Here is a 23,912-nt window from a genome sequence, read left to right as displayed (position 1 = left end):
TGGTTAATATTTTGTTGAGTCACTGCTTCATTTGGACGACCTGAGCGTTCCCCATCATTGGTGTCCATGCGACCGCGTTTGAAGTCGGCATACCACCGACAAATGGTTGCTTTAGAGGTAGCTGATCCTGCATAACATTTTATAAGCCATTGCAGTGCTTCAACGGTATTTTTTCCCATTAAAAAACAATGTTTTATCAAAACGCGAAACTCGTTTTTTTTCCATTGTATCGAAATTACAACCGTAGCGTCACATAAATGTTTCAAAATCAATAATTTTATTGATCCATTTTTAAAAATTTGACACATATTCTTGTATTGATAGCCAGTACTTTTTAAAAATCAAAAGAGTTTTTAATATATGCGCCATTTCCAGGTTAGTCTCGGGACTTATTGAACGATCTAGTATTTTAATATAGTGTCAGTGTTTTTAACAAATATTTTAATCTTATTATTCAAAATTGGCTGTATGCCTTCATCAAAAAGTGGTGCACCTAGAAGATAAAGTGTACTTCTTTCAAGTATTTATAAATTAGGAGCAATTTTATTAAATAATTCCGTTGCCAAATTAATTTTGGAAAGTGATTGAAGATCTGTGAAAAAAAAATCAGATTTTGAAAAATTTAATTTGAGACCAATTCTATCTCTTAATTTTGATTAAGTCTTCAACGATATCGTCCACTTTACCTCCTATGGTTCCATCATCTAGGTACCATATGTTCAATTTTGATTTTAAATTTGAGATACATTTGTGGATACCTAGACTAAAAAGAGCCGGACCTAGTGGGTCTCCTTGCTGAACGCCGACATTAGAGTAAATTGTATTTTCGCCAAAAAGTAGTTTAGATGGTGAACTGTAACATTGCCAAACATAAGGGTAAAAGGGTAATAAGGGTAAAGGGTTTCAGGAAGATGTAATGAAACTTCGTTAAGCAAGGTTGCTCTGTCTAAAGAATCAAAAGCATTCTTTACATCAACTTTCAGCAGAACTTCAGCCTCATTACTTTTAAAAAAAGTACGAGCCGCGTGAACTGCTGCTTCACCTCCTTTGCTTCCGACGCCCACTTGTATTTCGTTGAAATTTTGTTTTTAGGCTGGAGACTATGTGTCTACATGCCAATTTAGACGCCAGACGGCGAAATGTGGTCCCAATAGCAATTGGGCGGATACTACCGTCTTTTTTGTTAAAGGCAAATAGTCTTGCACCGTAAATATGAGACAAAAAAGATGAAGATACTTTGCCAGATAACATGAAATTACAAAGATACACAGAGGCCCTGCCAGCGTCACCGGCTGAGACACTCACAAGATCTTTAAGATGTTGTGATGTGATGCCGTCTATGCCGCTAGCAGAGCCACTTGTGAATGACATAATTGCAGCATAGGTGTCTTCATCTTTAACCTGTAAAACATTATTGAAAATAGGTGGACTTGGGAGCAAGGACGCCGGATTCGGTAAGGGATGCTTTTCGCGTAAGGCTTCTAGCGTTTTATTATCAAAAGGTGCGAGGGTATCACTAGAGAAAAGAATGCGAACTGCATTCTTAAGATCTCCATCCATTGCTTTATTTTCAATCATTTTACTAGAATCGGAATATAAATCTACACAAAATCTTCGAGACTAATTTGAATAGATATCATGAAGAAAATTCTTGTCTCACAAAACGTATGCAACATTTATACAAATTATAATGGTATGTAATGGTATTAATTGTAATGGAACCACGCCAGACACAAATTCAAAGTATTTTCCTTAAAACTCAAGATTACCAACTTGTAAAATGTGCAGGATCAACCCACGACCTTAACTTAATTAACTTGTTTGTTACCGCTTAACTATTAAAGAAAACCGTCTTAACGAAGGCTATTTGACCTCTGTAGATCTTATTACAGAACGTTAAAATAATTCCCTCCATTTGTAATTGTAGTCATGTCTTTGCAAATTAAGTGAACACACACTACAATAAAACTTAAACTACAAGTTCTAATTAACACGGAAATAAATGGATATAGATGGAAAGGCTAGTCTTGTAACACAATTAGGACCATGTCACAATCAGTATTCAGATATTTCGATTGTACATAAAGTTTATAGTTTTATTGGTCAGTTCGACAAGGTACTAAATTTTAAGTAAGTAGTATAAAACTGTAACAAACGGAATTATAGTGGATTAGTTTATTTACTTGTTCGTTTAATGATTATATCAGAGTAAGGACCTGGGTGACCGAGCTTAGCTCGGTATTTTTAGTAAATCGTGTTTTTTGAAAATCATATTTAAATACGAATTACATATTGATAAAATATGAACAATATTTTTCGATTTTATTTTTTTTAGAAAAAAAAAAGAAAAAAAACGATAATCGATCTGGATTACGTGAGGATTCGAACCATGATCTTTTCGGCCGAGCGCGATCGGCCGATTTCCCCTGAGCTATTACAACTTTATTGACAGATGCGAAATTTACCTTCTTATTCTAACGATATTGTAGCCATTTTTTCATTGCCTAAAAACAGGGATAAAACGACATTTTCTAAAAATGAATCCTAGCTAGATTTATTTATCTCCCCCGTAATCCCCTGTATACTAAATTTCATGAAAATCGTTGGAGCCGTTTCCGAGATTCAGATTATATATATATATACAAGAATTGCTCGTTTAATTGTATAAGATAAATAATATTAAAATTTTAATTATTTGGGAAAATTGTGATTATTTAAAAAAAATACATATTCTAAAATAAATATTCATTAATTTACATAAAAAATATGTTATATTTTATTTACTTTTAAATTTAGTATATAAATAAGTACATAGACAAACAATGTTAGAAAACAATGATGCGCAAAAACACGCCCATATTTTACGATACAGCTGCTGACGTCCGCCATGTTGCAATCCTTATGACGCCATGAAGCCATTTTATTCATTTTTTAACATCATACTCGACTCCCCTTTCTAATAATTTGATTGAGGTAACGAGAGATACAGAAATGGTTTATTAAATAAATATTAGAAAGAAATATTTTGGAAATGGAAATCCTCAATATACTCCACAATGCTTAGCAGCTAGACAATGATTTTGTCTTAGTAATTTTAAACATATGTTAAAAGTTCATAGTATAACTACTCGTACTTTCTCTTATTAATTTCATATGTAGAGACATGAAAATGACCACTCCCTAAGGATCTCCAAATGGGAACGTCTGCGTCATCGTTGCACAATAACTCTGAGTCTGCTTTGTTTATTCAATAAACAGCCAACCTCCAGTCTACGCGTCTGTCTGTACGTCCCTTGTCAACTCTTTCTATAACTTTTTCAAAGCACTCCGGTAGCTGCGGGTCGGTAATAAAAAGTTTGATATTTTAACCTCAAATTAAATATATTCGATATGACACATCTGTTTGTTAAGGATTACGCCGTATTTTACCTGCACACACTTTTATAACTTCATTCATTTGTAGCGTTTAGGAAATCTTTAGTACTAATTAGAACAATTAATTCTAATAAAATTTAATATACATATTAACCCAAACATGTTAATAAATACTTAGGGTATAAGTCTTGAACGCGTGGAATAATGGAAAGAACGCTAGGAGTATTTCCCCTTTGAATCACTACCTTAATTTTCTCAAAAGAGGCGATGAAAAAGCAATTTAAAATAATGTTCCATAACTGTCAGGATTATTGGTTTTGGCAGTTCTGAATTACATAGTGATCCTCAATGTATAACCTAAACCCTTATTGCAATCAAATCGCAAATAAAAAACACATATTTACTATATTGTTATATTACGAATAAATAGAATTTTCATTTTCAAATTTTTATATATTATAATACAATGAATCAAAGGATTTACTAATTGTTTTCAATAAATATGTATTTATTGGAAAGCGCCTTTATTGATGCAGATTATAGTCTATAAAACATCAAACTGGGATTTGTAAATGTGGAGCGGGATCTAAAAATGTCAACACATCCGTCAACTATCAAAATACGATCGTAGCATTTTACATTTTATTTAAGAATTAACATATTTGACGTCACCTAATTAATTTACATGAGAGCTTAGCGATGATATCCAAACAACGGAAACATCGTTGACATATTTCGCTTTTCATATTTATTTATCACTTGAATTCGTATTAAAAAGTTGATCTCATTTAATAATTTAAATTAATCGCTACAAGGCACGAACCTAGTCAGAGAACGTAATTTGTTGTTAATTACTTTTATATGTTAATGTGTTATTTACAATATACATTTTTACCGCCAGAAGAAACTTATACTACAAACACAAGGCGGTATTGGAGCTCGTAATTTTTCTACTCTACTGTATATTTCGTTTCAAGTTTTTATTTTTTTCAATTAAACATTTATTTCTCTCGTTGATTGTATCAAGTTATTTCTTACTTAAGAAACAAATAAAATATACAAATTTATTTTTATATAACTTGCTAAATTAAAAATTATATATTCATAATTTTACTTTTAAAAAGATTTATCGCTTCACAAATGAATACGAACAAATCCTTAACCCGAAAAATATTGTTATGAAAATGATTAGTACAGGGGTGTCGATTTTTTTAATGGGAAACTACATATTTTGTAGTTTTCTTCGATTTTCTCTATATTTAATTTAAGAGCTTAACAAAATCACATACTTTCACATCCATACAAATAAATAAAATTGGAGTTTCTGTTTGTAATATTAAAATAACCGCTTTTTACTAAATGCATATGGATGTATACACGGTACATATACCAAAAAACATTTTTTTTTTAATTTTTGTCTGTCTGTCTGACTGTCTGTTTGTTTGTACCGGCTAATCTCTGAATCAGCTGAACCGATTTTGACAGGACTTTCACTGGCAGATAGCTGATGTATTAAGGAGTAACGTAGGATATTTTTATTTTAGATATTCAGGTCTTTTATAACTCTGCAAAATGAGCAATCACTTTTTTGTTAAATTACACGCGGACGAAGCCGCGGGCCCAGCTGGTATAGAAATACAGACGTATTGCATTTGTCAATTTTATATGTTTATTTGTATGATAACTCTTTGCTTAAATATTTTTATCATCTAATCTTAAGTCAGCCGCCTTGGTAGTATGTCCCAATTTATAAAGATATAAACTGTTTTTTTTTTTTTGTACTAATCTCAAGATTAATCAAGATCAGAACAAACCAAATTAACAAGTCACTTTTAAGTAACAACGTGTGTTTATTTAGGAAAGTTATGCGTTAGTAAGGCTACAAAACGTAAAGTACAACTTTTTACTTTTTTAAAACGTTATCTTAAAATAAGGCTGATGATACGTCGTTCCTGATTATTATAGTTGACGGAGACCTAATTCTTTTAAAGTATTACCCACAGCCCGAAATAGATGTGATTCTATCGGGACTTATACGGCCTTAAGCTTTAGTAATATGCATGTAAATGTATAACTATACTGTTCAAGTATACATACAGCGTCTTTGAAATACCCCTTAAATTGGGGTTAATTTTCGAAATTTTCAGATTATATTTTTCAACACTACGTAGGTACTATCATACGGAATTTGTTATGTTTTTTTTTCAACAAAGCATATTGCTAACGCCACTTTCTTCATGTATCTAATAGAGTCTGAGATTAATCTAAAAAACAAAAGGCACTACAATACTTGAGTACGTACTCTGAATTTATCTCTAGCATTGCGTAAAAACCTAATAAAATTTCTTCACAATAAAATACATTTAAACGTCCCATTACTCATCTTTTAATCCGCCGTTTCATAATTAAAACAAGTGAACTTGTTAAAACATTAGTAAAAAGTTGCAGAACTGCATAACCGAGTGCGCTGAGGTCACCCGGGCACTCGCTGACCCGTCAAACGAACGAGACATTCGCACGGGCTTTGAAGATACGTGATACATTCCTATCATTAATATCCGTATTGAGTCGGTGGCAGCGCCACAGGGCTCCGCTCGACCGCTTTAAATAACATATTAGTCTATAAAGCGGCCGCCGCAATATTTCTCGATGCATCGAATAAGTTTTTCGGTAAAACGAAACGTAACGAATTACCGCCGACGACAGCTCCGGCGACGATTTATCGAACATCCGATTCAAATGTAATCCGATTTGATGTAACGACGATTGCATCCTACGTATACGTATTGATATTTTCATATTGTTTTTTCGAAAAAACAAAACGTTTTTACAATTTTCGTTATTGTTTTTTTATTTTATTTTTTACAGATGTAAACGGGTTATATGGTTTATCGAATGGTATTGAGCTGTACAAAGTCAACGTAAGTAGTTTTTATTAGACACAAGATTGTATATTAGATGCAGTTTTGAATATACCTACTTAACTGATAAGTGATATAGGTATTTTGTAACGCTCTCGTGTAATGGTGTCTGTGGCGTGTCGACGGCAACTAAACACCGACAGTCGCGGGTTGATTCCCTCTCGGCGTCGATATTTGTGTCTGGTTGTATATCCCCGTGGGTCTGTCCACCGTGCCTCGGCACGCACGTTAAGCTGTCGATCCCGGTTATCATATACACCTGATAGCGATCGGAGCAGCGTGGACGATCAAGCTCTGATACTTCTCCTACCTGGGGAAAGAGGCCTATGCCTAGGGATATTACAGGCTGAAGTGATATAGGTATAGCATATATGTTTTTTTAAATCCGTCTTGCTTGTACCCACGTTATTTATAGCACACAATGTTTTTGCTTATGGTATATGTAACGTAAGCAGATATTTTGAAACCGTACAAAAAAACACACAATCAAATTAATAGACGAACTCTCGGCTCTAGAGTATTACTGTAGATAATAAATTAGATATAAACTAGCTGTGCCCGCGACTTCGTCCGCGTAGAATTTAACAAAGTAGTTATTGTTCAGTTGTAGAGTATCTAATAAAATAAAATAAAAAATCTAAAGTAAAAGTAGCCTACGTTACTCCTTATTACATCAGCTATCTGCCAGTGAATGTCCCGTCAAAATCGGTCCAGCCCTTTCAGAGATTAGCCGGAACAAACAGACAGACAGACAAACTAAAATTATAAAAAAATGTCATCTTTGTATATGTTCCGTGTATACATACATATGAAATTTTTTAAAACAAAGCGATTATTTTAATATTACAAACAGACTCCAATTTGATTTATTTGTATGTATAGATAAGTACGTGCAAGTTTCAACTCTGATCAAACATTTGTGTGACACAAACACAGTAATGTAATTCCAGAGGCCCGATATGTAAATCTCGACCAGTAAGGGACTCTCATTTAAATAAGCTACTTAATATTCTTTTCAACCGATCACGGTACCTAAGAACTTTCGCAACTAATATATGTTTGAGTATACGAGATAAGCTCCTACTGTTTTTATGTTCTCCTAGTACATATGATTTATTTGTAATGTAGGTATGGGTATTTTTAAGTAATTATTTTCCCTTTTATACATTCCGACTAAACTAACAACCGTTGACTAATTTGAGTTAATTTTTTTCACAACACGTCTTCAGGTTTAATCGTGTTATCTGTACCCATTTCTATAAAAAATAACCTTCGTAAGCTATCCAGCTTAAAAAAGACGCCTAGGCCGTAATACCTAGCTATTTAACTTTCGACCTTCCGTAAGAGACGTTAGGTCTCGAGGATTTTAGGCCTCGGTCACGTCAAGGCTCGGTGTCATACGGTGACACCGTCTAACGTTGGTAATCAATATTTCAATATTTGTTGCAAATAATAGATAGATTTTACTGTGAATACATTAAATAATAATTATTTAATAAATATTTGTATAAACACCTACGTAGCCGCTTTTAAGATAATTCATATATCTATATATGACAAGTAGTTTGGGAGATAAGTGGAAACAGATAAACATACATAGACCGCCAAAATTATAACCCTCCTTTTGGTGTTGTCGTGGTCGAGTAAAAAGCTAATAAGATGGGTATTTATATGGCTTTGGGTGGCCTTGAACCTTCTCTTATATTTTTAATTTTTGTTGTAAATCTATACTAATTTTACCCTGTTGGGAAGCTACCCTACCCGCGCGTGACATGGGCTATATTAATATGATTAAAATCAAAAAAAATTTGAAGTTTTTGTTAAATAGCCGTGCCAAGCCAGGGTGGGATGCTAGTACTATATAATAGCTACCTGATAGTTGGAACCATTTTTGTCATAGATAAGAAATAAGTTATTTATAATTTACCTGTAATTATAGTATATAACTAGCTGTGCCCGCGACTTTGTCCGCGTGGAATTTAACATAAAAGTTATAGTTCAGTCCGCAGAGTTGTAAATAAATAAATTTCTAAAATAACAGTAGCCGAAGTTACTCATTACATCAGCTATCTGCCAGTGAAAGTCCCGTCAAAATTAGCCCAGCCGTTTCAGAGATTAGCCGGTACAAACAGACAAAAATTGTAAAAAATGTTATTTTAGTATAAGTACCGTGTATCCATATGCATTTAGTAAAAAGCAGTTATTTTATTATTACAAACTGACACTTCCATTTTTATTTATTTGTATTAAAAAACTTTTTTATCAATAAATATTTATTAAAAACAATTGAAGGTGTAATTAGAATCGGTCCGATTCTTCTTAGGACAACTCTTGTCTTAAAAACATTTATTTATTCAATAGTAAAGATAAATTTTTATGTATTCCGCTTATCATTATTATGTATTTATCAATGGCCGAATGACCAACTATATCTTAATTACTGGTACCTAGGCTTTGATCAAATAATAGGTCGTTGACACTTACGCGTCCTGAGTTGTAAACAAAAAGTTCTCTTAGATAAAATACTACTACAAGTTTCTTTTGTTTTTTTCATGGAGGAAGCCTTTTAATGCAGAGTAACTAGCCCCCACAAGCTAACACTTAGGTAGCGTAAACTTGGACTATTTACACTAGTTATTAGCCAAGGCTAGCAGCAGTTAGGCAGCTTAACTGAGGTAGGGCACAGCAGGAATTTCCTGCTCAAAATATGGAGCAGCCCGACTGGGGTAGTACCTCGACCTTACAGAAGATCACAGCAAAATAATACTGTTTTCAAGCAGTATTGTGTTCCTGGTGAGTAAGGTGACCAGAGCTCCTGGGGGGATTGGGGATTGGGTCGGTAACGCGCTTGCGATGCTTCTGGTGTTGCAGGCGCCTATAAGCTACGGTAATCGCTTACCATCAGGTGAGCCGTACGCTTGTTTGCCAACCTAGTTACATAAAAAAAAAGGTCCGAGTACTCTGAGTTTGAGGACCATGGTGCACTAAACTATCTAGCTCTTCGATACGCTTCAGCCTGTTATATCCCACAACTGGGCATAGGCCTCTTTCCCCATGTAGGAGAAGGATCAGAGCTTAATCCACCACGCTGCTCCAATGCGGTTTGGTGGATATATTCCCTACTATGAGTAACGATCGCTATCAGGTGCTCTTCGATAGCTTCCTACTAATTTAAATTATACGTCAGTCAGTTCAGCCTATTGCAGTCCACTGTTGGACCCAGACCTCCCCAAGTTCGCGCCAGATATTCCGGTTCTCCATAATCCTCATCCAGCCTAGACCATCAATCTAAGGTAGAAAAAAAAAAGTAATACGTATGTATTGCTTAGAAAATGGCGCGTTATTGAAGTTGGTTAAAAATAAATTTACTAAGACATGAAAATAAATTGTAATCAAAGAACTAGTAAATTATAATTAAAAAATCATTTTCTGTTAATTTCTTTCGAAGGCATCTTGTATACCTACAACTATAATTTTGAAATATTACGTAGTTTTGTAAGATTTATTCGAATTTAATAAACTTAATTTGTCAATATCTGATTAAAAGTGCGTTGTGAAATATGTGATGTGACACACATTTACGTATATAAGAAAAACAAAACACACAAACAAAACTATTTATAAACTTAATTATGTGTGATAAATCGTATAACTGTTGTGCAAACTTATAACTGCCTTTTTATCATCATCATCATCACATCACCCTAATACAGTCCCCCGCTGGACATAGGCCTCTAGAAGTTCGCGCCAAAAATGGCGTGAAATCATGTTTTTTTTTATATCTGTGTGATTTTAAGAAGGGGACGGTCCGTCTCATAGTAAGTGGTTATCATACCCTACGTAGTAGACAAGGAGTACATCAAAAGTGTTGCCGACTCTTCCTCCGCTGTCAAAACGACGCATAACCAAAAGTTCTTGACAAGAGAATAAGGTATGCTTAATCAATACAGGAACACAACACTATTTAAGAGTACCATTATGATAAACGTCCCCTGGCTGTGATCTTCTGTAAAGTTGCTGTACGTCCCCATCGGACTGCTTAAGATTTTTCTACTTGATATATTACGTATAAATTAGAGGATATTTCATTATAACGTATTGAATAACTTGCGAATGTCGCATAGCTATTGAAGGTCAAATTCAAATAATATCCATAAATAAGTCTTCACGATTTATCATCAGAGTAAATTTCTATTTATTTTCATTTCATTCCTGAATTTTTTTAGTACATCGTAACAAAGATAGTAAGGACGAATATTAAAAACGTCTTTTTAAAAGATAAATTTAGCCAACAACGTTTACAATCTTTAGCTCAAAATCTATCTGAATTATAGTCTTCATTTCAAAGGAACATAAATGTGAGGCTATTTATTATTTATAATATTAAATAAAAAAGTTTTTTAAAGTAAAGATTATATTGATATATTCCTGTATATTCATTTACCTTTCGACACAGGTATAATTTATAGCATAGTCTATTATTATAATTTTTTATTTTGAATAAAGAATATAAAAAAATGTTATTTTAATTCTTAAAAAGATATGTAATAAAATAAATATGAATCAAATACTTGTGACGTAAAAAACACTCATGAGGTTAAATAAATTAAATTATTAAAATAATGACATTTTACATTTCATTGTGTTTTTTTTAAATTATTCAAAATAAATTGTAATGTTAAACAAAATTCTACGGTATTAAAATAAATTGCTCGAGCAATTATTAATTCATTTAATTGTCATAAACTCGTATATTATTTTATTTCATTAAAATTATAATTTTATAAATAAAGGTAGGTAAATATTTAGTTCTTAAGATTGGTAAACATATGCAGATACAATATTGTAAAACGTCGAAATTAATTTTTTATTCTTACATAGAAAATTTAATATTTTATTTGAGCTGTTTTCGATAACAATCCTTTAAAAAAAATTTGGATTGAAAGTATTAAGTATCTTATCATCGAATCAGATACGCGGCGTTCTTTGAAACCAATTCAGTATTATTTGTAAAGCTTTACCGTTTATTTACATAAAACGATTATTTTTTCTGTAATACTGAACGTACCTTTGAAAAGAATTAGCGAGTTTAAATTAAATACGACATCATCGATTGAACGTGTATACGTATATACAATATAAGGTTTTGCTACAACAATGCTAGTTTTGAAATCTATAAATGTCAATTTTTTTAGTAAAATTAACTAAAAATAATTAAAATACGTTTTTTTTTAAGTATAGGCTTCTTGGCTATTTACCGTATCGTTAAATACAGTCGGGCAGTCATAGTAGTGTACAATTGTAAAACTTAACCATCTCATATCTTAAAGTTTTAAAAAAATAATACATATTCATTTTTATTTATTTGTAATCAAATAAAAATTATACAATTTTTGTACTTTAATAATACAATTTTACACGAACAACAAATAATTTCAAAGAACATTTTATTTGCAATAAATAAAAACACATCTTGAGCGCTCGTGCTAATTATTTAACTAAATAACTGTAAAAGTAACATAGATAACCTATTATTATATTATATCAGCCAAACTTTTAAAAGATACAACTAATGCCTTACAAGTAATTAAAGTAATAGTTTATACTATCACAACTATCTTTCGCTATTTTCGTCTTAATCAAATATATAGTACTAGGTATAAGGTACCTGTCAGTTCAGTTTTTAACGGCACGGCAAATGAAAAATTATTCTTTATTTGACCAGTATACAATATTTTAAATATGTGACAATATATGTACCAAATAACTATTACAACAAAGATGCATTTATACACAGATAAATATAAAATAAATCTTAATTTCTAGTATTTGATATTGAGTATAACAAACCAATAATTCACAGTGTTTTGTATTTGTGTGTTTCAAAAATAAAAATATTTTTTTTACGTTGAAAAGTTAACGTGTTTACCCTGTCTTATGGAATGTTTGATCGACAGCGTGTTTGACAAGTTTTGATGTGTGCACCGTTTGACAAACAAGATAATATGACTTGGAGCACGTTAATGTCACGTTACGGGTATAAAAAACTTAAAAGACAAGCACTTGACACTCTATACCCTTTTTATCACATGTGTATTTAATTAAAATTGGGTAAACAACTACATTATTTATTAGGTCATATATTTTTTTCGTCAAGTCTTCACTTCGAAGATTCCGCAATGCTTGAAGACAAAAGTCTTCGAGCAATGCGTCCTGCCTGTGTTAACATACGCAGGCGAGACGTGAACACTGACGAAGGGACTGGTCCATAAGTTTAAAGTCGCTCAACCTGCAACGAAACGGGCTATGCTTGGGGTCTCTCTTAAAGATAGGATTAGAAATGAGACTATCCGCGAGAGAACGAAAGTAACCGACATAGCCCATAGAATTAGCAAGTTGAAGTGGCAGTGGTTTGGTCATCTGTGTCGCAGGACTGATGGCCGTTGGAGCAGACGGCTCCTGGAGTGTAGACCGCGTCTTGGTAAACGCAGTGTGGGACGTCGTTCGACCCGTCGGACCGACGATCTACGTAAGATTGCCGGTGTAGGATAGATGAGGATTGTGGAAAACGAGGATGTTTGGCGCGAACTTGGGGAGACCTATGTCCAGCAGTGGACTGCAATAGGCTGAGCTGAAATGATTTTTGACTAGAATTAACTCTACTTTGACTCGTTTGGTTTCAATTTCGCTTCTTTGGTTTGTATCGAAATATATTATACCCTATGATTTTCCATGATTATGACTAACAGTACAACGTTAATAACGCTAATAGTAAATACCTAATCAAAAACTCATATAGGAAACCAGGCGCCCGTAGTTAAACTATGTTCGAATTATAAGAGAATTGCAAAAGATTTACCAGTCATTGTTATATTTGGTGATACTTTAAATATGTTTAAAAGGAAACTTATTGTTGATTTCATGTGTTATGTAAGCTAAAAACATTTTAAATTTTTACTTAAAAAAGTGTTGACTTAGGTATGCTGCCACTATAAGTATCTATTATCTGGAAGTGTAGTATTTTGTAGTAGATACCTGCTTTAAAAAAACTTTTAGTTCTAGTAGATTCTCTATTAATGACATTTTATACTTACCAACATCAGATTACTAAGTCATCAGAACTAAAGTTGGCAGACAATTATTCTTAAATATTAAGCATGCTAGTTGATATACTATATTAAGGACCTTTCTGTATAATGTGTAATAATAGTGTTTGGGTTACAGCCTACAATATACCGAAATAATAACTGACGGCATTTAGTTTTCCATCAGTTGCTAAATTGGAATTTTAATGGGATTTATTTTAATAGAATCGAAATATTTATATTAAAACAAACGCTAATTGAATAATAAATATTAATGAAAAACAAGAGATTAAAATAACGAAATTTTTCTTTAGACAATATAATAGTTATTGAAAAAAAAAAACAAAAAAACATTTCTTAATCCAGCGTAAATCTCTGAAAAAATTATATTTTTATTGTAATTACGCGCCATTGATTTTGAATTTATTTATATTTATATTTTAATAATATCTATACAAATAAATAAAATTGGAGTGTCTGTTTGTAATATTAAAATAACCGCTATTTACAAAATGCATATGGGCGGATACACGGTACATATACTAATATAATATTTTTTTTACAATATTTGTCTGTCTGTCTCTTTGTTCCGGCTAATCTCTGAAACAGCTGGATCGATGTAATAAGGAGTAACTTAGGCTACTTTTATTTTAGAAATTTATTTATTTTATAACTCTGCGAACTGCAAAATAACTTTTTTGTTAAATTTCACGCCGTCGAAGTTGCGGGCACAGCTGCTAGTTCAAAGTATGAAAAAAAGTCTAAAACAATTTTATTTTCTTACACAAATAAAATAAAATATTTTATTTCAATAAACTAACGCTACTATTATCATTTTATAATACCGTCATAACTTACGAAATAAAATAAAAGTATAAATATTTCTTATTATTTTTCTGATTAATCGTGTAATACAGCTTATAATCATTTCCGTCGGCATTTTCTTTAAGACGTTAACAGTTTCCTTTCAGATATTTTATTGAAAATAAAAAATTAGTAAGTATGGGAAGTAATTTAGATTAAACAGTTGTAAAAATAAATTAATATTTAACGTTTGGAACTAACCATTAAATTTTCTCATATCTACATACTTAATTGATTGTACGAATTGAACTTACTTCTTTAACTTTTAGATTTCTAAACTAAAAGGTATCGATTCTTATCACAACAGGCCTTCGTTAAGAATCGTAAAATATAAAAATTACAAAAAGGTTTTATCTCACAAAAAAAACCCTACGACCTCCTTAAATAGATACCATAGTCGTGAATTTAAATATTTTAGATTTTTTTTTACGATAAACACTACGCTTTATTAGTTTTTAATGTCACACGTTATTAAATAAATAATTGATTTTGTTAAATACTGGTTGTTTATTTAATTAAAGTCATAAAGTTTTTTTATTTTATTTTATGACTTATAAAAATCACTGCTTCATTAATTGTAGGTAGTGTTTAATTAGTGGGTTATGTAAATGCATATTATGTTTCGTCTCCAAATAGAACTTGATTGGAAACGAACGTGACTCTACAATTTTTATTAAATTGCTTTTATTCCTTTAAATTATTATGAATATTATACTCGTATTGTTTATAATAGTTTGTATAAATTAAGTTAATAACGGTTACTTAAAAATGACTCTTAATCGTATTTGTGATGAATATCGTTTTGCCCAGAGCTCATCTCTTCACAATAAAAACATTTTCTTTAATAATTGCAATCTCTTAAAAAATATATATCTATATCGATAACTCTAATCCTACAGAACAAACGTCAAAAAATTTACTCTACCATCACAAACATTGGACAATAAACATACATGAAAAATAAATAATAACCACTAACCTTCATGTTACCAAGAATCCTCTGTGATCACAGAATAAAACTTACAATCATACATTTACGGTAATCCCGTCATTTAACTGTCAAAACCCGACCATGGGGAACAGAACCACACAACGTTTAACCGACGACCGTTCACTTCACACGGTACCTTCGCACTAAGTTCAAAATACGAGGCGGTGCTAAGCTCATAACCCTCCGTTTCCAACCTTTCGATTGGTCGGTTGAGGCGAGGCGTGGCGACTGGACCTCGCCTATAGAAATAGTACTAAAATCACTTGTATTATAACTACTGCGCTTAAAGCGGTACGTTCCCTATATCGGATATCGACTCATGTCTGAATTACTTAATGTCTCTGTATAAAGATCGCTGTATGCGTGTTATGTTTATTTTGTTTCAATTTTTTTATAAACGGTTTTTTTTATTGTTTTACCGAGCACTCGTAGAAAAATAAGTTAATATAAAAAAAGAATAAAAAAAGATATAAATTTATTTTCAAACAGCCACAATATACATCTGAAATGTGAGTAAGCATCGTAACGCGACGGTTACAACAAGCAGTACCAACGAGCGTGTGTTCGATCCCCGCTCTAGACGTGTTTCATTTAGGACATGGGTGTACCTACAAGGATATTTATTGCATTATGGGCGTATGCTTTGTGTATTTCCCCCAAGTACAAGCAAGGGGACACATTTTACGTTTATCGTTTCTTATTTTAATTTTTTTTAGTGTATAATAATAATATTGAGCTTTAATGCTTTAAATCGAATTTGGAATTGAAAATTCGAATAATTGAATGAACACCTTTTTATTTTTAAAAAACTTTCGATTAATTATATTTAAATTTAAATATGAACATCTAATCAGGTGAAGTCAATTTTACTGTTTACTTAAAAAAGTGTTGACTTAGGTATGCTGCCACTATAAGTATCTATTAGCTGGAAGTGCAGTGTTTTGTAGTAGATACCTGCTTTAAAAAAACTTTTAGTTCTAGTAGACTCTCTATTAATGACATTTTATACTTACCAGCATCAGATTACTAAGTCATTAGAACTAAAGTTGGCAAACAATTAATCTTCAATATTACGCCAATGACTAAGGACCGATAAATAGATATTAATGTTCAAAATCCAAATGGTTTTTCTTTTCAATTGTCTTTTAAGTCTCATTAAACCAATTATTAGAATAATTTTTACATTTCTCTATAAATATTCAAACACTTTCCTTATTGGGTGACTTCGTCACAAACTAAATCAGAAGATAGCGCCACGCAAATGAATGCAAACCACCCCCCGGAACAGAAAGCGCGACAAATTGGTTGTAGATACGTAGGTAGGTGTAATACATGAACTTTATTGCGATAGAATCCTTTGATTCGTAACAGCTTGCAGCGGAGTGATATTCGAATCTGTCCAATGATTGCAGATACGAGGAATTACTTGACGAATGTAAGAAAAAAGTGTTCGATTTGTCGCGACTATATGGCTCTACCATAATATTCTGTTCAATGAAATTAGTCTGTTGGACCTTTTGAAAATGTTATAAAAATAAAACTTGGTGCAATAGACGATCTAATCGTATAGAGCAATGTCTTCTAAGTCGAAGTCCTTTGGATCGAAACATTTAGAAGTAGAAATTCGTGCAATAATAACAAAACTATAAAGATATAACTATATCTACATATCATGCCTTGCAATGGCTAGTTGTATGTCTATATATTGAATCATACAAAATGGAGTGTAATGACGTCATTGTCATCCACGATGCTTAGAGTGGATTCTTTAACAGCGTGATTTCTTTGCGTTGATCTTACATGTCTTTGGTGAACATATTTGACTCGTGTATGTTCGTATCAATCGTTCGCACGAACTTGTGTGCTTGTTTTAGCGTTTTACCCCCTTTAATGTATGGTTTAAAACCTGCTCAGGATTTCTTTTAATTTTTATTTAATTCCGTTAATGGATATTTGTTTATAACGTAAATGAAAGCTTAGTTCGTTATGATTTAAACTATATGTTAGTTTTCGAACGTTCTGTTTATTATATTCATTACTAGCTGTGAATAGTGACTTTGGACATTCGAATAGCTCTAATATTTGGTCTCTTGTCGCAAACTTATAAAACACTCACATAAACCTTACACATTTCCATACAAACATTCATCCTCTATTCCTCTATTTACACCCTTGAAAGTAAATATTTCACAAATTTTGAATGCCATATTTATTTATATTTAATCAACAGCCTAGAAAATAAGTTTCAAGCTTCTAGCTCTAAAAATAACAATACTTCCATACAACTTTTCATCCCCACCTTTCAACCCCTTTTCACATTAAAAAGTATCCTATATCCTTTCTCAGGCTCTAGACTATTTGTGTACCAAATGTTATTTAGATCGGTTCAGTAGTTTTGGCGTGAAAGCATGACAGACAGACAGACAGAGTTACTTTCGCGTTTGTAATATTGCTAAGGATTGTTATTTAAAAAAAACATGATGACGCTAATAGCCAAATTATTAGTTCTCTTAAGTGATGTTGTGTTCCCGTAGTGAATAAGGTGTCTAGATCTTCTAGCAACGCGCTGTGTTAACACAGCCGAGATAGAGTCGGCAATGTTCGTAGCGTGCTCCGGGTGTTGTAGATATATAGTAGGGTATATCTATGTCAGTTATTACTTACCACGGTGGAACGTATGCTGATTTTCCACCATAGGGATATCTCTACACGATAAAAAATGCTTTAAATTACACCATGCCAATCTACTATCGCTACTACTACGAATTAGAAGGATTTAAATTAAAAATGCTACATAATTCATATTTTGCATTTCCAGAAGCCCCTTAAGAGAGTTCCTGTGATTTGTTCAAAAATGCTGTTTTTCTTACTAGGTATATTTATTGTAAATACTGAGCTCGAAATTAGTAAACATAAATTAAAGTAATTTACTTATAATATATACCTAAATATAATATACCTGTGACGTAATTACTAAAAATTAGTGATCTCAAATGATTCTATTTTGAAGCCGTGATCAAATACACTAGTATAAAACGTGACAAAAATTTAAAAGGAGACCAAGAGTTAACCAAGGACATTTCACTCTGAAGTGAAATTGTCAACGTAGAGTGAATACTCTACGTGACAATTCACAATAAATAACTATTTATGACACATCTCTGGAGCAGTCCCATGTAATTTCACAATGGTATGATGTCACAATGGTAAGTTGGACTCGAGTATTCTGAACACGGGTATTGAGGGGTAGGTTCATAAAAAAAAAATATTAAAAAATATGAAGAAGCCTAGTTACTCATAATCTGTAGTTATGGATGAAATATTAGTTTTTGTATTATACTTATATATATCATAAAACCATTTATTAGCTAAATTTGTATGTATTGTATTCAATTCTAGTAATAGGCACTGTCCAGTCGAGGTGTCATCTTTTATTTGCACTAAACGTGTTTTGCTTGTTGTAAATCTAGTAGATGTTTATAAATAATATAATGCTGCAGAATGAAGATTTTCTCTCTTATAAAGGTGAGATTACCTTGGCCAGGAGAATTTTAGTGATACCGTACCTATAAAGATGACCTAAGTATCTATCCGTAAGTAACAACTTCCCAATAGTAATTTAATAGTATAGGCTGTAATGATGACTGGTGATGATGAATAATTTGACAAAAAAGTATGTACCTACATATAGAATGAATCCAAAAGGAAAATAATATTAATACATATTTTATGTAGACGCTCTCAAAACAAACATTTCCTAATTGAATAATACTTTATTATGACTCTACTACTACCGTTCTCGCCACGTTGGCGCAAAAGTCACAGCACTGGTTTGTGGCTGTTGCGCTGGCGGTTGCGGGTTCGATCCCCGCACATGATAAGCATTTGTATTGGCCATACAGATGTTTATCGTGGTCTGGGTGTTTGTGCAGTCCTTGTGGGTCTCCCCACCGTGCCTCGGAGAGCGCGTTAAGCCGTCGGTCCTGGTTGTTATCGTGTACACCTGACAGCGATCGTTACTCATAGTAGGCAATATATCCGCCAACCCACATTGCAGCAGCGTGGTGGATTAAGCTCTGATCCTTCTCCTACACGGGGAAAGAGGTCTAAGCCTAGTAGTGGGATATTACAGGCTGAAGCGTAGTTTGTATTTTTGTATATTTATATGGCGGCCCAATAACAATAGTTCATCAATTGAACTAATTCAGTTTAGGAATTTAATTGTTTTATAATTACTTCATAAGCTGATTATTGATTGATTGATCATAGTTTTCGAAGTTAAGTTACATTATAGACTCTCTAAACAGTAGCTGATATTTGACGAATATCTGATAATTTTTTTATTAATTGTAACTATACCATAATAACTTATTTAGTTTGTTGTTGAAACCTTTTATGGAAATCTATCGTTAGTCACAGTAGAGAATCCACCAACCCCTATTGGAGCAGCGTCACGGATTAAGCTCTGATCCTTCACCTACATGAGGAAAGAGGCATATGTCCAGCAGTGGGATATTACTGGCTTAGCATATGATTCTACTATTATACAGAAGAAAGCTTATGTCGATCTGAAATCGTATCTGCGGCGACATTCTTAAGGTTTAAGAATGAAAATTACTCTTAAAATACACATAATATAACAAATTTGTATGACATACAAATATTTTTTCCATTTTTATTGCATTAAAAATCAATGAAAAGGTAAACAGTAAAATGAGAAACGCAAACACTAAATATCTTGTATAGTGCTATATATCTAGATATGACTAGTTAATTGGCATTGTAGGGCATAAAGCAAGGTAGCTTGTGATGGGAGGAACGGATGCAAGAAACCTTCCTTCAACTAGAGGTTTAACTATCCCCAGTCTGTACTTCTAACCTGCCACCGAATGAGCTCATTTTATTTTGTCTCCTTTCTAATGTGTGCAATTATTAGATTATAACATATTACAAGAATAACTTTTTTAAAGGAATTCGGATCAAAGTAATAAAACTATAAAGCTTTTAATGTTGTGCACTGAGCTTTTTAGCTTATCTCCCTCTAAGCTTAGTACTAGTACGAGTTCCTACCGAAATATTCTTCTTAAATATCTAGGCCATAAAGTGGAGTATATACTAACATAATAGGTAGGGAGGAAAAGTTTGTTCATTTAGACATTCTAAAATGGTGTTCTTAACTTTACAGCTCATTTAAATTTTCGATATATACAATTTAATAACTATATAAATAAGTTAAGTTATATTAATCTAAAAAAACCTTAAGTATATATATATAAAACAGAGCAGTTATATTATATATATATAATAACTAAAAAACTATAAATATAACTGCTCTGTTTTATTATAATTTTAAAATGTAATCAATTTACTAACTAAATTAGGTTCTCTAAATAACCTTTTTACTTGGTATAGGTCCACTATTACAAAATTGTAGTGACTCCAATTTTGGATATTGAAATCTAAAAAATATTCGTTTTAATTCTTTTTGTATTACAGTCATCATACAATAAATTAATGTATGAAACTTGCGGGTAAAACCATGTGGACGCCCAGTTAACCATAAACCGAAACTGCACGTTACTTGTGTATGTAGTCACAGTGCATTCTGTAACGAGGGATTAATGTGACAGCAATCACCGCCATTACGACCGCTTGTATCTCGATGGTCCTTCACTTGGATACGGTAATTTTGGATTTTGCGCTTTTGAGGTCACGTGACAAAAGGCTAAGGGCGTATTTAGGTCGGATTTTAGGCGATATTATATTCAGACGTCGACTACTATTACGCTTTTGTGCGAGTACTTGTAAGTTCTTAACAGTTGTAAGTGGAGATTAAAAGATATATGATGAAATAAAATAAGATTGGATCAATTGGAACATTTAAATTAATGTATTAATTGACTATGAATAACTTTAACTTTTACTTAACTTTTAAGTTAATAAGATAATAGTAATAATGTATATGAGATAAAATGTAAACAAAGAACACAGCGTTTCTCAAACTTTTATTTAACTGTTTTTTATTTCTATTTAATTTAATGTATATGTACGATTTTAATTTTGTGTTACCCACACATTAGGAATTCTAAACATTTTTGAAAATAAAAATCATCATATCAAAAATTTCGCTCTAGCGGGTACATCGTTCCATAGCTTAATTGGCTAGAGCGCCGACACGGTCAGTCGGAGACACGGGTTCGAACCCCACTGGAGCGGTCAATTTTTGATATGATATTAAAAAAAATAATAATTTAATGTATGATAGACTGATATTTTTCACGGACGTATTAAAATTACTTTAATGGTCGTATCTAAAATTACTTTAACTATTAACGTAAATGAATGAAGAACTTGTACATTAAAAATGTAAGCCTGCGATTTGCTAAAACCTGAAAATTTGTTTTTTTTTTCCTGTGTAATGTACGTTGTATGTAGTGATGTATGTTGTTTTCTGTATATGCTTCTGTCTAGTGCTTTGTAAAGCATTAAATAAATAAATAAAGTAATAAATAAACTAATTTAATGTACGGTTTCACATTTTTGTATCTAGCAGCTAGTTGTACTGATCATATGTTGCATTGTCAGAAAGACTGACTCCATTATAAAATCAAGCTTCTACTATGATGTTTAGTTTCTGTACTTCGTTTATTTTAAATCATGTACAAATAATTACACAAGTTTTGTTAAAAAGTTCATAACTATAAGATAATAAAACCAAACGTAAAATAAATATATCTATACTAACTAATAAACGGGGAACCGTTTTTTTTTTCGTTCGATTATACTGCGAAAACTACTGAACCATCGAAATAATACTTATACCATAAGATGCATCGTGTATCGGAGAAGGTTTTAGTATACGATATGTTGGTGATTACTTGTCGTGTAAAAAAATAGGGACGGGCAGATGTCACTAGTGTTATAATATATGTATTTTTGATACTCGAGTTCAAATAAGTTTTAAAGGATTATGTAACTTCTACACTGTTTTTAAATATCATTTACAGTTCTATGGGTACATTATTTCCGTGGTTTTTTGATTTTATTTTTATTTTATTATTCGAGAAGCAAACAATTATCACAAAATTCATTCAATAATAATGGAAAAAAAATAAGATTAACATTAATCAATCAAGATTCCACATATAAGTAACAGAATTATTTGACGACTTAAAACGAAACTTAAAAATAAAAACAGAAAGCCAAAATAAATAATATATAAAAATAAATAATCATATGTTCTTTTTTTAAAATATAATAAAATCATAATATTATAAAATAAAATTATAAAACTACTCTCAGCTACGCATACGATATGGTGCTGCTGAGCCCGTCGATCGGTCGATTTTTCGCCCATATGTCAACAGCTACGTTTTTAGACAATTCCTTTGGTCCTCTCTAGAGAGATTTTGGTGAATTTTGTTTAATTTTCTTGTTAGATGCTCTGATTGACGCCTTTTTCCACTATTCTGAAGCCAACGGAAAACCAGTTATAAATTCTTTGCCGCCTGTATAATTTATCAAAAGCTCCTCCTTCAGACATTTTTGATACTATAAAGGCTGTAGCTTAGGAAAGGTTTTACCAGTGTATAGATATACCAACTACCTTTTCACTTCCGTACCCAGTCGTTAGGTGGACCTTTGTTAGTCTTGACCGCTCCTGATTCAATTATCCCATCAATCATGTACTAGTCGGTACATGCATACTGAGTGATAGTTATGTTATAGATTATTCATTTATTTTAACATATATGTACGTCTACTCGTATCACGAAGAGCAATAATATTACATTCAGTAATATTGACTGTGCTTTAAATGTTATGTTAGTTTAGTGATATAAAAACTATACGCTCTGGCTCATTCTAATTTAAAGGAGAGAAAGAGAATTAAATTTCACTGGGATCTCAACTAGCACTGGCTTTCGAATAAATTTTTTTGATTAAAATTGACGCAACCAATAGAAAATAAGGTAACGCATATACTTAGTCAGTCGAATTGGTTAAAAAAGGGATTGGAACTTTTAGTACCTATAGCAGACTGCGCCTATTGAGATTTGTATTTTTACTCTTGGAATATAATAAAAATCTAAGAAAAAAATAAATAAATAATAATCTAATAATAATAATGTATACATTGGAAACATTCTTTCTCTTTAGTCACCACTATGTTTTTATTTTGCGGCAAATTTTCGTTAGGCTCCGAGCGGCAAAAAGTATACTAGACCACTGCTTTTTCGTAACCCTTCACCGGTTTTACACCCTTGGTTTGACATGGTTGTGTTCTCGTTGAGTCATCGTTATTAGCGCGAGAAAGTACCTATCTATGCTCAAGAATTGGACGATGAGGTTGGACGAATAGATGTTTGTATACACCCACACTTCTACGTTTACATCGTTCACTTCCATTGTTCAATAATAATTAATTCCATATCTGCGTTGATACACTTGCTCCGTCTCATGTCAGGAAGACAGCCTTAAGACCGATAGCCCCTGCGGAGAAAGCTGAAACGATTAAGTTACTACTCCAAATTACTAACTACAAATTACATTTTTGTGCCGTTTGCAATCGAAACACTTGGAACTTGGAAAAGCAGTGCTATAAAAAAATTAAAACATTTAACTCTTCGTCGTATTACTCCACTGGTGACAAGATAGCTGGTGCATTTTTGCCTATAG

The 23,912-nt window shown here is 32.2% G+C and overlaps 1 protein-coding gene across 1 annotated transcript in view; it reads right to left on the bottom strand.

The window, feature by feature from the left end:
• LOC123668477 (LIM/homeobox protein Awh) overlaps positions 1–1,578 on the bottom strand; it is a 51,502-nt gene extending 49,924 nt beyond the window's left edge. The window contains exon 1 of the mRNA XM_045602207.1: positions 1,306–1,578. Within this exon, the coding sequence (XP_045458163.1) occupies positions 1,306–1,578 (273 nt within the window). The remainder of the gene's footprint in view (positions 1–1,305) is intronic.
• Between the last annotated feature and the right edge of the window lie 22,334 nt (positions 1,579–23,912).

The sequence above is a fragment of the Melitaea cinxia genome, chromosome Z, assembly GCF_905220565.1.
Source record: "Melitaea cinxia chromosome Z, ilMelCinx1.1, whole genome shotgun sequence".
Classification (NCBI taxonomy): Eukaryota; Metazoa; Arthropoda; class Insecta; order Lepidoptera; family Nymphalidae; genus Melitaea; species Melitaea cinxia.
The sequence above is the reverse complement of the archived record's forward strand: the minus strand, read 5'-3'. Positions and strand labels throughout refer to the sequence as shown.